This window comes from Onychostoma macrolepis, chromosome 11, assembly GCF_012432095.1.
Source record: "Onychostoma macrolepis isolate SWU-2019 chromosome 11, ASM1243209v1, whole genome shotgun sequence".
In the NCBI taxonomy this organism is placed as follows: Eukaryota; Metazoa; Chordata; class Actinopteri; order Cypriniformes; family Cyprinidae; genus Onychostoma; species Onychostoma macrolepis.
In genome coordinates, this window is record NC_081165.1 from 16,806,858 (window position 1) to 16,821,516 (window position 14,659).

The 14,659-nt window shown below is 34.3% G+C and overlaps 1 protein-coding gene across 3 annotated transcripts in view; it reads left to right on the forward strand.

Moving 5' to 3' along the window:
• Positions 1-14,659, forward strand: part of iqsec1b (IQ motif and Sec7 domain ArfGEF 1b) — a 189,236-nt gene that overhangs the window by 64,584 nt on the left and 109,993 nt on the right. For 2 of the 3 annotated variants that reach the window (XM_058791009.1, XM_058791013.1), the window contains exon 3: positions 8,046-8,153. The exons of the other annotated variant lie outside the window; for it this stretch is intronic. In XM_058791009.1, the coding sequence (XP_058646992.1) occupies positions 8,046-8,153 (108 nt within the window). The remainder of the gene's footprint in view (positions 1-8,045; positions 8,154-14,659) is intronic. 3 annotated transcript variants of the gene reach the window in all.

Here is a 14,659-nt window from a genome sequence, read left to right on the forward strand (position 1 = left end):
TTCTCACTAATTGTGCACAGTTTCCAATTAAACCACCCTATATAGCTACCACATCATATAGCAGACTGGGTTTTACAAGGCAATAATTCTCAGTCCCCTCCAGCTTTGTCTCTGAAGTTTTCGTGTTGGCACTGGTTGTACTACGTTGTTGTGGGGCCAGTGTCTGTGTTCAATCTCTCTCTCTCTCTCTCTCTCTCTCTCTCTCGCTCTCACTCACTCTCTCACTCTGCATCTGATCTGCTACAAAGGGATGTAGGGAATGTGGTGCAGCCGCACACTGTGAAGTCTCTCTTATGGGGAGTTCACAACCACTGCAAGTGGCTACTGCAAAGACAGCCGCTCTGGGGATCTCTAGCATCCTCCTTGCTTTCTGGCTCATGTTTTTTCAACGTGAGTGATAGTTACAGAGCTCTGTCCAAGCACCTGTGCCCTGTTAAAGTGAGTGTTGTAAAGCCGCAGTAATATATGTGGTGACTTTACTACTGTTTGGTGGAGCTGGCATTATACAGCCAGGTCACAAAATCATTAATTATTAAAAGCCATTGAAGTTGCTACTGCCTATAAATAAAGGCCCCCTCAGGGTTATAAGAGATCTGAGGTAGACCAAAAGATAGACAGACAGAGCGAGAGAGAGGGAGATAGAAAAAAGGTTTCGCAGCCAGATTTACACCTCTTATGTTTTATTACCACTCTGTCAACTTTTATAGTGTAGAATAAGGCTATATTGGGAGTAGCATACTATCAGTAAATATTGTTTTATTATTATTCTGAGTATACTTTGCATAATACACTACCAGTCAAAAGTTTTCATGTTTTTTAAAGAAGTCTCTTCTGCTCACCAAACCTGCATTTATTTGATCCAAAGTACAGCAAAATGAAAAAGAATTTGAAATATTTTTTTAAATTGTAATTTATTCCTGTGATTTCAAAGCTGAATTTTTAGCATCATTATTCCAGTCACATGATCCTTCGGAAATCATTCTAATATTCTGATTTGCTGCTCAAAAAACATTTATATTATTATTATTATTATGTTGAAAACAGCTGAGTTGAATTTTTCCGGTTTCTTTGATGAATAGAGTTAAGCAGCATTTATCTGAAAAAGAAATATTGTTTAACATTATAAATGTCTTTATCATCGCTTTTGATCAATTTAAAGCATCCTTGCTAAATAAAAGTATTAATTTCTATAATCCCCCCATCGAAGCTTTTAAATGGTATAGTGAATGAATGGTTATGGTGTATAATGTTACAAAAACTGTTTATTTGATAAATGATTCATCAAAGATTCCTGAAAAAAATGTACTCAACTGTTTTAAATATTGATGATAATAATAATAATAATAAATGTTTCTTGAACAGCAAATCAGCATATTAGAATGATTTCTGAAGGACCATGTGACACTGAAGACTAGAGTAATGATGCTGAAAATTTAGCTTTGATCACAGGAATAAATTACATTTTAAAATATATTCAAATAGAAAGCAGTTATTTTAAATGGTAAAACATTTTCACAATATTTCTGCTTTTACTGTATTTTGGATCAAATAAATGCAGGCTTGGTGAGCAGAAGAGACGCCTTTAAATAAAAAATTAAAATCTTACCGTTCAAAAACTATTGACTGGTAGTTTTTGTACACAGGACCTAGGAACTACAGTGAGCAATTATAGATGCAGGACAGATTTTCATTACTCATTACTCATTCATTACTTCATTGTGCCAGTCATTAAAAAGACAGTTGAGAGTGACCAGAAATTATTAAAGAAAAAACAGCATTGGGACCTTCCAGCGCCCATATGAACACTACTGATGCAACTTTGGGTGTGAAATGTCTTGTGAACTGCAGTTGACCGGTACCAAATGCACCCATTATTGACAGTGATGGTTTACTAAGAGTACTCCACAGGACAGTTTTATCACAGCACCATTTTTGAGATGGAGGTTTAGCACTTTATTAATAGGAGAGCAGTTGAATTATGGAGGTGCACTGCTTCAAGCGCTGTGTCTCTGCCATGATATATTAGCAATATGATAATGACCTCTGTATGATTCATCTGCACAGTGAAAGAGGTCACTGCAGCAGGAAACAGAGCTGGGGAGATACACATTACACACATTAGGTTATTGCAAAAACATTTTGTTGTAGTCAGACCTTTGAGTAAATGAATGCTCACTAGAGATGTTCCGAAATGAAAATTCTTGGCCGAAGCTGAAACCGAACAAAATTAAGCACTGGGCCGAAGGCTGAATACCGGTTTTCCCCATGTATTTTGCCAGTTTCTTTCACCATTGCATAATTGCATAGCCAAAATGTGCTTTTTACTGTTTTGTCTTGCTTTTCAAAGAAAAAAATCTATTATAAAACAACAATTTAAAAATATTTACTTAACATTTATTAACATTCTATCAGACATTATACCAACAAAGCACAATTTAACTCAAAATTAATAAGTTAATAAAATAATATTTTTGGCTATTTTTGAGACCCCCCTTTTTGAATCAAGCATTTATTTTTTACTGTACAAATAAATGCAGCCTTGATGAGCAGAAGATAATTAAAACATTAATAAAGCTGTTGTAATTATTATTATCATTATTGTCTGTCTTTTTTATTTTATTTTACAGAACAACATTAAAATTACAATACTAACATTTATGAATGTTGATGGAGTTCTTGCTTTTTCTCAGCTTTTATTTTGGCAGAAACCCGCAGTTCTTCTTTTTGTTGACAACAGCAGATTTATAAATGATTCTCATTACGAATTTGGTAAGATGTTTGTCACGTATCACATTGTCACATGCCTTGTAAAAATTCATAAAAATGTTACCGAGCAATTGACGAGTAATACTGTTTCAGCGCTGATTTTCCTTGCACTTTGTGCTGTCAGAAATCAGAATACATGCAATTCATGCGTGTATTAGAAAACATAACATTCTGCAGTTTATTTACTAAGTGTTTAAGGCCATTTCGTGATTTCAATCATCATACAGTAATCAGCAACAACCACCCCTTCCACCTCTCACCGGAGACTTGCGATCGGCAGAATTTGGCCAATACACAAAATAGCATTTTTTTGCTATTTTCAGACGAATCATTTCAGTTGTCGAACATTCAGTGCATCCCTAATGCTCACTTAAACAAAAGGAGAATGTCTGATTGACATATAAAGTGATCAACCAAAGCGGGTTTATCTGAAGAAGGTTAAACGCCAATTATAGACCATGTTTAGTTCATTTCATCATCTCCAGAGGTCTTTCAGACACACTTGTGGCTTGGCCTTGTTTTTCGGCACCCATGTGTTTGCAGTCAGTCCGTTCTCAAACTGGCAGATCTGTGATGGATTGTTGTGCAGTGAAGCTGAACCACATAGCCACTCGGATTCGGTTTGTTTCACAGCACCAGAGGCCAAGAGAGAGTGAATCGGAGCCCTGCACATTAAACCAGTGGCTTAATGGTTCAAAGCTTCTTTACTTTCATGCACGATTGATGGTAACATGGAGGTTTGTCTGGTGGATCTGAAGAAACCATTCGAAAGGAATGAACAGATCTGTGATCACAATGCTGATCAGTCTGGACCATTTAAACACAATTACTCGGGTTTTGTAGTTTGGGTGCCGGCCAGTACTGCTAAACGCAGCTCCATTGCTATCAGCTAATACTCAATGAGAAATGGGAATAGTCTTTTGGCTTTGCTTGAGTATTTCAATCAGGGACATTTTATTTCTCTCTGAATCACCAATATAATATTGGCAGAAATGACACATGAATCGATGCTGTCAGATGAAACCAAGGACCTCGAACTAATGAAAATTTGCCCACCGTTTTCAGGGTCAGTAACCGGGGTAGATTCAGAGGGTTAAGATGAGACCAAATGAAAAGCAATCACCTGACGCAGATTATGTTGTTTAAGGAAAGGGTCAGCACAATGTCATGCTACTGACTTACTTGCATTGCTTTTACGAGGCTATGTTAATTTAATCATGTCTCCATGTGCTTCGCTGATCATGTTAACATGTTCAAGGTCAGTTTTTTTCTGTATGTCTTTTTGTCAGTGGAGCACAAAAGGAGAAATGTTGAAGAATTGAAGATTCATAGCATAAACATCATGGCTGTCAAGGTTTAAAAAAAAGCACATAAAAACACCATAAAAGTGGTCCTTGCACTATATTTCAATTCTTTTGGAACATTAAACCAGGTTTGTGTGAGAAAAATAAAGAAGTTAAATCATTTTTCACTTTTAAATCATTTGACCCTCTGCCGAAGCTCTGCCATAAGGCAGTACAATATTGGACAAAACTGACATTTCAATTGTTTGACACATTCGGATTAAAAAAAAAAAAAAAAAGGAATTTTAAATTCTAATTTAGGGGCAAAAAATATAAATTCAAATAAAAATAATAAATAAAGCTAAATTTAAAAATATATATTTTGTTATTATTAATAAAATAAAAAAGAAGGATCAGAATTAAGTTGCGATTTCGATAATATGTCAGTATATCATTCAGACTACTAATAGGCGTATTGATCCACCACTATTTTTAGTTATTTTCTGTAGTGTTCCATGGACGAAAATGAGTCAGTTCCATGTTTGGAACGAGAAGGACAGTAAATGATGTTAAAATTAATTAAATAATAAATAAAACTGAATTAAATAACATTTCCTATAAAATATTTGGGGGGCGTGTGTTTGATCACAGCTCACTTTTGAACAGCTCTTATAAAATGAAGCTCACACTGCTGTTTTGCAGCTCAATTAGTCCTTGAAGCTAATCTTAGGCTAGCTTTGAGTTCTTGCCAGCTTTTTGGACTTTTTTTTTTTTTAAGTTTAGGAGTGATTGTTTGGTTGTAGGAGTTATGTAACTCCAGAACCTGCTCTGCGGTGATAACAGAAAGCTTATGGCAGCCAGGGCGGAAACTCAAAGGGATTTAATCCCATGACATTACCGATTATCGTTGGTTAGCAGAGTCGCTGAGGAGAACGGCTTCTTTGTCTTGTGGTTATGGCTTGTAAACCAAACGGCTTTGACGTGACATTGCAAGATCTCTTGTTTTTTTTTTGCCCATGAAATGCACAGTCATTAATCTTAGCAGGCTGGAAATGGACATGTGTGCATCATGGGAAATTGGCTAGGCCGATGTATAAGAAGGTTCATTAAGCTAAATTATTTATAATTCAGCCCTACATGCTGTGTCGATGACTAAGAGAGCACACAAAATAAGATGACTGTTTGGTAATTGATAATTCAGTCTTCAAAAATGGAAATGATAAAAACGTGTTGGGATTTTGATCAATTTGATTCATTGGTTTGTTGCCATGGTGACAAATTAGAGTGAGATTTTGGGTAAATATAAATTTAATGTAATAAGTTTAGCAATTCCAAGTAGTTGATTAACTGGATGAGGGACCTTGGTGTCTCTGATTGAAATTCAATTGAAGTTTTGTTCAATCAACAGAATCCATTTTAAACAAAATACTGAATGCATGCATTCCATTTAACTGATTAAAGAGCATGTGTCGCCTCCTGTGAATGTTAATACTCACATTTAAGCCTGACTAGCCAAGTTTCGTAATTCAAAAAAGCAAAACATGACATTCAAAGCATGTCTGGCTCAGATATCCAGCAAACATCTGGTCTTTTAATCTCATGTAATATTGGCTTGGGCGGTATGCTCTGTAATGCTAAAAAAATCAGCCTTTTTTGAGGTATTATAGGTTTTATATGTTGGATGAGATTGAAAAATAAGATCCGGTAATTGGTTTGGTAGAACTAACTTAATCTTACCAGGTGTCCAGGATGGCAGAGACGCCATTTAACTGCTTTACCTCTGTTTTACCTTCAAACCTCTGGTCTCTCAGAAGCAGTTGTGGTGAACATGACATCTAATTGTACTAACAGTAAGCCTCTTATGCACCTCCATTAGATTTCATTAATAGTCTGGAAAAGATTATTACTCATTGCAAATGCAAATTAACCCTTGGCCAGGAATGATTAGGCCGAGCAATTCTCCCGTAATCTACAAGATCACCATCCTTTTGGGACGTAATATGAAGATTTTTAGATGTTCTGCATACATTAGCCAAATGCCACCTGACTGGCTGCACAGCGTAGAAAGGCAGATGTTATTTTCTGGTCGGATGCTACCTGCTTTTCACAGGATTGTGTCTTCAGCGCTTTAGATTATCTTGTGCACTGATATGAGGATTATAATAATGAACAGGAAGAGATGTAATCTGTTCCCTTTTAATTAATCATAGAGACTTAAAATGGCTTACATTAGAAAAATCTGCTTGTTTCATCACTTGTTCTTTGGAAAGAAGGACTAAGTCTATGTGATATATACAGTAGCTAAAAAAATATCCATTTACAGCCATCTGATGATATTCTTTATGTATCGTTGTATTTATGCATTTGGTCTGAAATCTCTTAAAAGTAGGTTAAAATGTTTAATATATCAGCTATAATCTAGTTAAAATAATGTTTAATGTAAGACCTAAAACAGAGTAAAAATGTAGGAAAAATTATAAAGGCATGATGTATGAATATTTGAATGATTTCCACAATGTTGCTTAATTTTATCGCCAGTAAAATAATTATGAATATATTGTGCACATTTATTTATCCGGCCCTAAGAAGGACTAACTTGATGTCCTCATCCATTTTGGATGAGCACAGGATTTTGCTTTTAATCTTAAATGACTTTACTTATTGTAGAGTTGACGACAGATATTCAGATCATAGGAAATATGCTTTTGAAATGAGGAAGCATGGCATGGTTTTAGAGTACTTATGTCCTATCCGCTTATGAGAAGGTTTTCCCAGCAATATTGTCCTTAAATTTTTAATTTCCTTTGTTTTCAAGGACATGTTATTTTATTTATTTATTTTTGTCTTGGAGAGATGATAAAGAGTTTTCATGAATTTAGCACTTTGGCTAATTAGGTAAACAACATTTGTCTTTCTTTTACATTTCATTATTGTTTTTCTTGCATATTCTCTCTCTTTTTTTTCCCTCTGTCCGCCCCTTACATTCTTACAGCCAAGTGAGAGCTGATTCAGCCAATAGTCGGTTGTTATTATGCATATTCAAAAGTTCCTGACCTTGATTTGAAATCATTGAGATGTAACACGCACCGGATGCAAGTAACGCGATATTCCAGTCCTCTAACAGCCTTGGTCAGCTTTCCTGGTATATAAGCACTGATGGGATTCCCAGACTTCTTCAGCGAGTTTCAGTTGCCTGCAATTCAGTCGAAAGAGGATTCGAAAGAATGGACAACTACTGAATTCAGTGACAGTGTTTACATACAACAAAACACTAATAACTATCAAATTATAACAATGTAGAAAAACTGTTTACGAGATTTTCCAGTATTTCTGAGGTTTTGATTTTAGATATACACATTAAATCTGCTGAAATATGTTTACATGCAGAGCGATACTGGGGCAATGAACATAAATATACGTAGGTGGGTCTGTGTGTGTGTGTGTGTGTGTGTGTGTTATTTATTTACTTAGCTAGATTTTTTGTGGCAGGACAAGAGTAAAAATCTAAACTACTGTCTCAGCTGTATTTGTTGTTCAGCCTGTTTTGTTATCATATGACTTTAGAAGATATAGCTACAGTACTAGTCTTACAGACTTATTTTTGATCATTTGATAGTTTTAACTTTTTGAAGCGCTAGTTTCTGTTCATTTTAATTGCATAGAAAAGAGTACAGTATGTTTTTCAAAGTTTCTCCTGTTTTATTTCACGGAAGAAAGAAAGTCCAATTGTTTTGCAATGACATGAGGGTGAGTAAATGATGACAGTGTTCATTTTTGGGAGAATCTCTTTAACCATAATTGGTTTGATTGTGCATGTACACACAGAATTTTTCCATCAGTCCGATTCAGTACATTTCATTTTTTAGTGCATTTCAGACTGCATCACGGCTTGCCTGTGATTTGCTCCTTGCTGACTGTGATCTGTTTGAAGCATGACTGAACATCAAGAACCTCTTGTAAGCTGAACATGTCTCTCTCTTTCTTTTCCTTTTGAAGACGGCACGCTTCTTTGCCCCTCGATGTCACAGATAACCCTGGCAACTTTATTGTGCCGCTGTGTCGAAGAAGTTACCCCTGTCGCAAATGGAAGTCTGCATCTCTTGGGTAAATGGAAGGGTTTAATATTCGCTTGCTAATATCTCAGAACTGCTGCATGGACTAACTTATTCTCCATACATATTGGTGGCCTGGTATCAGGTTATGCAAATTGTCATGCTCCCATCATAGCGGCGTACAGCTGATTGCTCAAAAATACACATCCGTGTTCATTTAATAGATGTGTCTGCCATGACTGGGCCAGAGCAGTGCTGTAATGCTCCTCCTCCTTTGTGGCTGTGAAAGCAGACCTCCTGTGTCTGATGGTGCACTCAGATAGAAAATGAAGAAACACATAGATTCCTCCTGCTGTGGAGCAGTAGGATGTCGTGCTGCTGATTGTGTGACATGTTGTATGATGCAAGGTTTTACTGTGTCAAGTTAGATGGACGAGCTTAAAGTGAAAATGACATCTTTTTTTGTTTAACACCACATTGTTCTGAATAACATTCCTGAGTGAACTGAATTAAAATTACCAATTACCATGATTTCAATGTAAATAGAAGTCAGCAATTTTATTTATATATGTATATATGTATATGTGTGTGTGTGTGTGTGTGACCCTGGACCTCATAAGTGTCAATTTTTTTAAATTGAGATTTATACGTCATTTGAAAGCTGAATAAATAAGCTTTCCATTGATGGTTTGTTAGGATAGGACGCATATTTGGGTGCAAAAAAATTAAAATACTGAGAAAATTGCATTTAAAGCTGTCCAAATGAAGTTCTTAGCAATGCATATTACTAATCAAAAATACATTTTTAATATATTTACGGTAGGAAATTTACAAAATATCTTCATGGAACATGATCTTTCCTTAATATCCTAATGATTTTTGGCATAAAAGAAAAATGGATGATTTTGACCCATACAATGTATTTTTGGCTAATGCTACAAATATACCCCAGCGACTTAAGACTGCTTTTGTGGTCCAGGGTCACACACACACACACATATATATATATATATATATATATAATGTATATGTATTAGTGCTGTCAAACTATTAATCGCGATAGCATTAATATCACTGTGTGTGTGTGTATATATACATTTAAAAATACTTTTTATTTTTTTAAATAGTTAAAGATTATATATAAATCACTTATTTATTTATTTATAAAACATATATTTAAATAAAATATTTATGATAAAAACAATGCAGAATATATTTTCATGTCTGCTATGAAGTATTTTCTCAATTCACTTTGCTGTTGGCAGGTATTGCAAAATGTTAGTTTTTGACTTTGTCTTCAGCCATTTTAGGAGTCTTATTTTATTTTATTTTCATATTTGGATTTTTTTAAACAGTGTATAAATTATTACGTAACAACTTAGTTCTTAGTCCCAGATAGTCATAGTGTTTCCAGCATCAAGTAATTTTCCTGTGCTGCACAAAGTGACATATTTAGCCAGTCAGAAGACATGTAAAGTTTAGTATTGGATCCATAACACACATTGTTACGTGCTAGAATTTTTTTCCCGCCATAATATAGCTAGTAGCAGAGATTGTAGTTTTTGATATGTGTGTGTGCTAGCACACTAGCATAGCCAATAGCACGTCCATAGAACTCTGATGATTAGAAGCCTCTGCTAGTTTGTATGAAAATTCATGCTAGCCTGTTGTCCGTGGAGGATTGTTATTCTGTGTCCTGTTAATTAGCTCTGTTGTTTAGCCTTGTTTGATGATTTTTAATTAGCTTTGGAGATGACGGGTTCTGATAAACATTAGTGATTACCGCAAGGGCTCGAGACATCCCTGTACATTAACTGCCGTTGACCACGGATCGAGATAACATGTCAGGCTTAGAGCGCAACTACAAATAACATCGGTCATCCCGTGGGATCTTGGGCTCAAACAGTTGGGTGGAGTGCTCAGAGATCTCTCAATCCTGGTTTCACGAGATCAGACTTTGCTTGAGCCATGCAGGGTAGGCAATGATAAAAGGATGAAATGAAAGAACATTAAAGTGTGCAAGCATGCACTCAGGCCTGTACTATAAATGAAAACAATATGTTAAGACTAGCAAAGACTTTCTCAAGCAGATCTTTTTGTCTAAATGAGAATGTGGGTAGCATGTGGGAAGCAAATTGTCTATAAGGGGTTTAAAGTGTGTGGTTCATTGATTTATTTTTTTAAAATGTGGATGAACACTAACCATTTTAAGGATGTGTGAAAGACACAGAGCACCACCAAAATTGACAACCCAGACTCATTGGAACAATGTAACTGTGGAGACATGTTATGTTGCTTCATTCACCCTTTAAGAGATGTTTATTTTTAATTCGAATCAAACAAACGTGAATCTAGCAATGTTTTATTGCGTTGATTGTTGTACATTATTGCAGCAGTTTGGAAAGGAAAAGTGGTGCTAAAAGGGTAATGCTTTGAATGAAATGAAAACAAAAGCAAACATGAGATAAAAATACATTTTCTAAAGCAACCATGCCATTTCAGCTTAATTTTTTCTTTTTGAGCACTTTTATTATAACTCGCATTTGACTGGACTCTTCAACGTGAGCGCAGTGCTTTACCAGGTGAGCTACTGAGCAAGCTTACGTTAGAAAAGCCATACGTGGAGCCAGTAATGTCATGTCAGTGTCAAATTTTACAATGGCAGAAGTGTTTTGTGGTCATAACAGTATTTTTTAAGGAGCTGTATGAAAAAATTGTCTTTATTTCTCGATGATCTGCCTCTGAAATCATGATTTTTCTGAAATGGAATTACATTTCCTGCCATTTTACCTTCTCTAGTGTTCATTTCAGATGAAACTGACTGCACTGCAGTTGTATTTATGGGAATAGGAGTTTTGCAAAAATGTAGGTAGAGGCGCATTTTTCTAATGAGCCTAAGTTAAAAATTGACGAATTGACGAAGCACTAAGGAAATGGGTATTGATCAGAGACCCAAGTGCAATTCCAGGTACGCAGGTTAAGACTATCATGCTAGCTGTTTCTTTAAACCAAACTTCTGCTCTTCAATACTTCATTACCAGCTAACAAGGCAATAAACATTCTGTATCAAGAATGCAATTACATCTAAAGCCAATGTTGATTTTAGACACAATAAAAGAAGATTCTAGCCTCTTCTACATATTAGCATGTAAATTACAGCCTCTGAACTTCAACAGCCAGGTTCTGAATTGCAACAGCCTCCTATTAGTAATCAAGGGCTCCAGTCAGAGACCATGAGATCGATAGTGGTGGTTGCTGTCGGAAAAATGCTTTCAGGTGATTGTACACTAGGTACACATATATCTAAATAGCAGCCGACAAGTTACCAGTTGTATCATTCCATTGCTTGCAGTTGTATAATGTTGTACCACACACTTTACATAATATATGCTATTTCTGCAGTATATATCAGCTGTTTTTACCATCTCTTTCTTCTCTTTCAACTTTATACTTAACGTATTTTTTTATTAAATGATTATTATTATTATTTTTGTTAAATTGGACTGATCGAACTCCCAAAAGACAAAATTCCATATTAAAAAAATATATTAATATTATATTATATTATATGACACCAGTGTAGCATACTACAGTTTAAAATGTTTACCATTGTGTAATGCATACTAATTCAATGTTTAATAAATATACAATATACAGTAAATTATATTTTTATTTAGTGCTGTCAAATGATTAATCGCGATTAATCGCATCCAAAATAAAAGTTTTTTTGTTTACATAATGTATGCATGTATGATATATATATTTATGTATATACAAATACACACACATGCATATATTTCAGAAAATATATGTTTATATATTAAATATATTTATTATAATATAAATTCTATGAATATAAATATAGACATGTAAATACATGTAAATATTTTCAAAATATATACTGTATGTGTGTGTGTATTTATATATACATAATAAATATACACAGAACACACACAAATATTATGCAAACAAAAACTTTTATTTTGCATGCGATTAATCGTGATTAATCATTTGACAGTACTACTTTTATTAATCCATTTAGTATTAAATTCTGAACATAACCATAGAGATGATAATGAATATCCTTGAATGATTTTGGAATTAATAACATCATTAACATCTCCTCCTTTCCTCTCTTTTAACTGTTTATTTTTATTTAATTTTTAAAGTTTTGAATAATTAATTTTTAAGTTAAATTTGACTTATCTGCCTGCCAAGAAACACAGTTTAAATAAATTAAAATTAAAATTTAAACTAACCACTTTGATTTTAGAGATAATAACTAGATCCAACATTACGTGACTACAACGTGACATAATGCGGTCATGTGATGACAGTTCAGCATATTATAGATGGAAATTTTCACCATCGCTTAATGAATACTATTTCAAACATCACATGCTTACATACACAATAAAAAATGATACTTTGCCAGTATACTCTCTATATTATGCATGTCTAGTAAATCTGCTCCACCCTCTGGTTCTCACAGGGGATCTTTGCATGTATATTAAAGGGAGTGGCTGAGCGTGGAATTCATCAGTATGCATGCTGGGTAGAGCAGGAGGTAGCCCTACTCCAATCCACTGGGCAGACATTCGTATCCAAGCTACTTTGATCTTAACTCCTCGGCTTACTCATCCATCCCTGATATATCAGGACCGTATGTTTCTGTTCACTCACCATATTTAACATCTCTACTGTGCCACACACATTTCTGAAGGAGACTAAATGGGGCTCTTTTAGTCTTTAGGACATACTAGATAAACAATCAGTGCAATTTCCTCTAGTATGTTAGTTTTCTTTTTCTTTGTAGTGACTGTACACTGTCGTCTGCTCTAAAGAGTCTTAAGTCCTAAGAAGTAAAGTTTGGCAGTTGGAGTGGTGGAATATGTCTTTGCTGCTCAGCAGTGGGTCTGTTGTCAACCATGACAGTGCATATACTGGCCCGGTCTGTGTGGTTTGTTGAAATATCATCTCAACTTGTCACCACAGGAGGAAGAATTTTGACAAGTCAACGCAGCATGCTTCACTGGAAGCTTCTAATAGTCTGCAATACAGCAGAGCATGCTAACTGTTCTTCTTCCACACAACAAACCCTCTGAAAGATGAAAAAGATGCTACTTTGATTCCTAACGCACTTCGTAATGCTATCAAACTGTGTCAATTCCTCTCAAAGTGTGGAATGAGTTTCATTTGAGAATTCACTGGTTATTATTTGTTCACACGCTCCTGTTAATTTGATGCACATTTTTTATTATTATCTTGACCAAGAACCACCAATTCTAGGATGACCTGTAAGGGTGGAAATTGAGAAAGAGAAAAGTAAATAATAATAGTAATAAAATAAATGAAAAATTAAGTTAAAAAAAGGAGAATATATATATTTATTTAATTTTTATTAAATTTACTTATTTACTTGATTTTCCAATAAAAATTGGTAATATCAAAAGATCCATATTAAGTTAGATGAACTTTTTTGTATTAATAAATGAATAGTGCCTCTAGATTACTGAGATACAGTAGAAGTATATTATCCAGTGGGATGTCTGTTTGTGCAAGTATGCAGCAGTAACACCATAAATTCTGACCCATACCAAAATAATCTGATAGTAAGAGTTAAGGGGTGTCAGACACAGTCTGTTTATTTGGCCTTCAGGCCCTCGAAAGGATTGGATATTGGCTTAAGTGTGTGTGTGTGTGTGTGTGTGTGTGTGTGTGTGAGTCCCTACCCACACTTGACTGATTGCTGGTCAAGGGCACGGACAGTCTGCAGTAGAGCAATGCTTCACAAAAGGACAGGGAGGGAGTTCTATAGGTCAGGAACACTTCATATCTCATTCAACATTTTCACATAGAGCTCATTTGTCATCATTCATTAGATAACGTGTTGTGAAATGACAGAAATGTCTAGTTGCAAATGTTTCAGAATACCGCAATGGCCTTTTAAAACATGATTACATAAATGCAGATAACATGACTAACTATGGTCAGATATCACCTCCATCTTCACAGTCCACACTTTTCCAACACTTTTAAAGGGCTTACGAAACACAAATTTTCTTAAAATAATATAAAATGAATGAATGAAAAAATAAGGATTTTCAATATTATATATATTTTATATTTTTATTTTATACATTTTTATATGTATATGTGTATATGTATTTTGAGTATATGTGTGTACAGTATATGTTTGTATGTGTGTATATATATATATATATATATATGTATATATATATGTATATGTATATATATATATGTATATGTATGTGTGTGTATATATGTGTGTATATGTATATGTATATGTATATATATATATATATATATATATATATATATATATATATATATATATATATATATATATATATATATAATATATATATATATACACACACACACACATACATATATATATATATATATATATATATGTATACACACACATATATTTAATTAATTTATTATTAAAACCTAGTCACAGGAGCATCTCCTTCAAAAATAGATGCAATACTTCAGGTAAAAAAATATTGTTTTGTAAGTACTTATTTAATC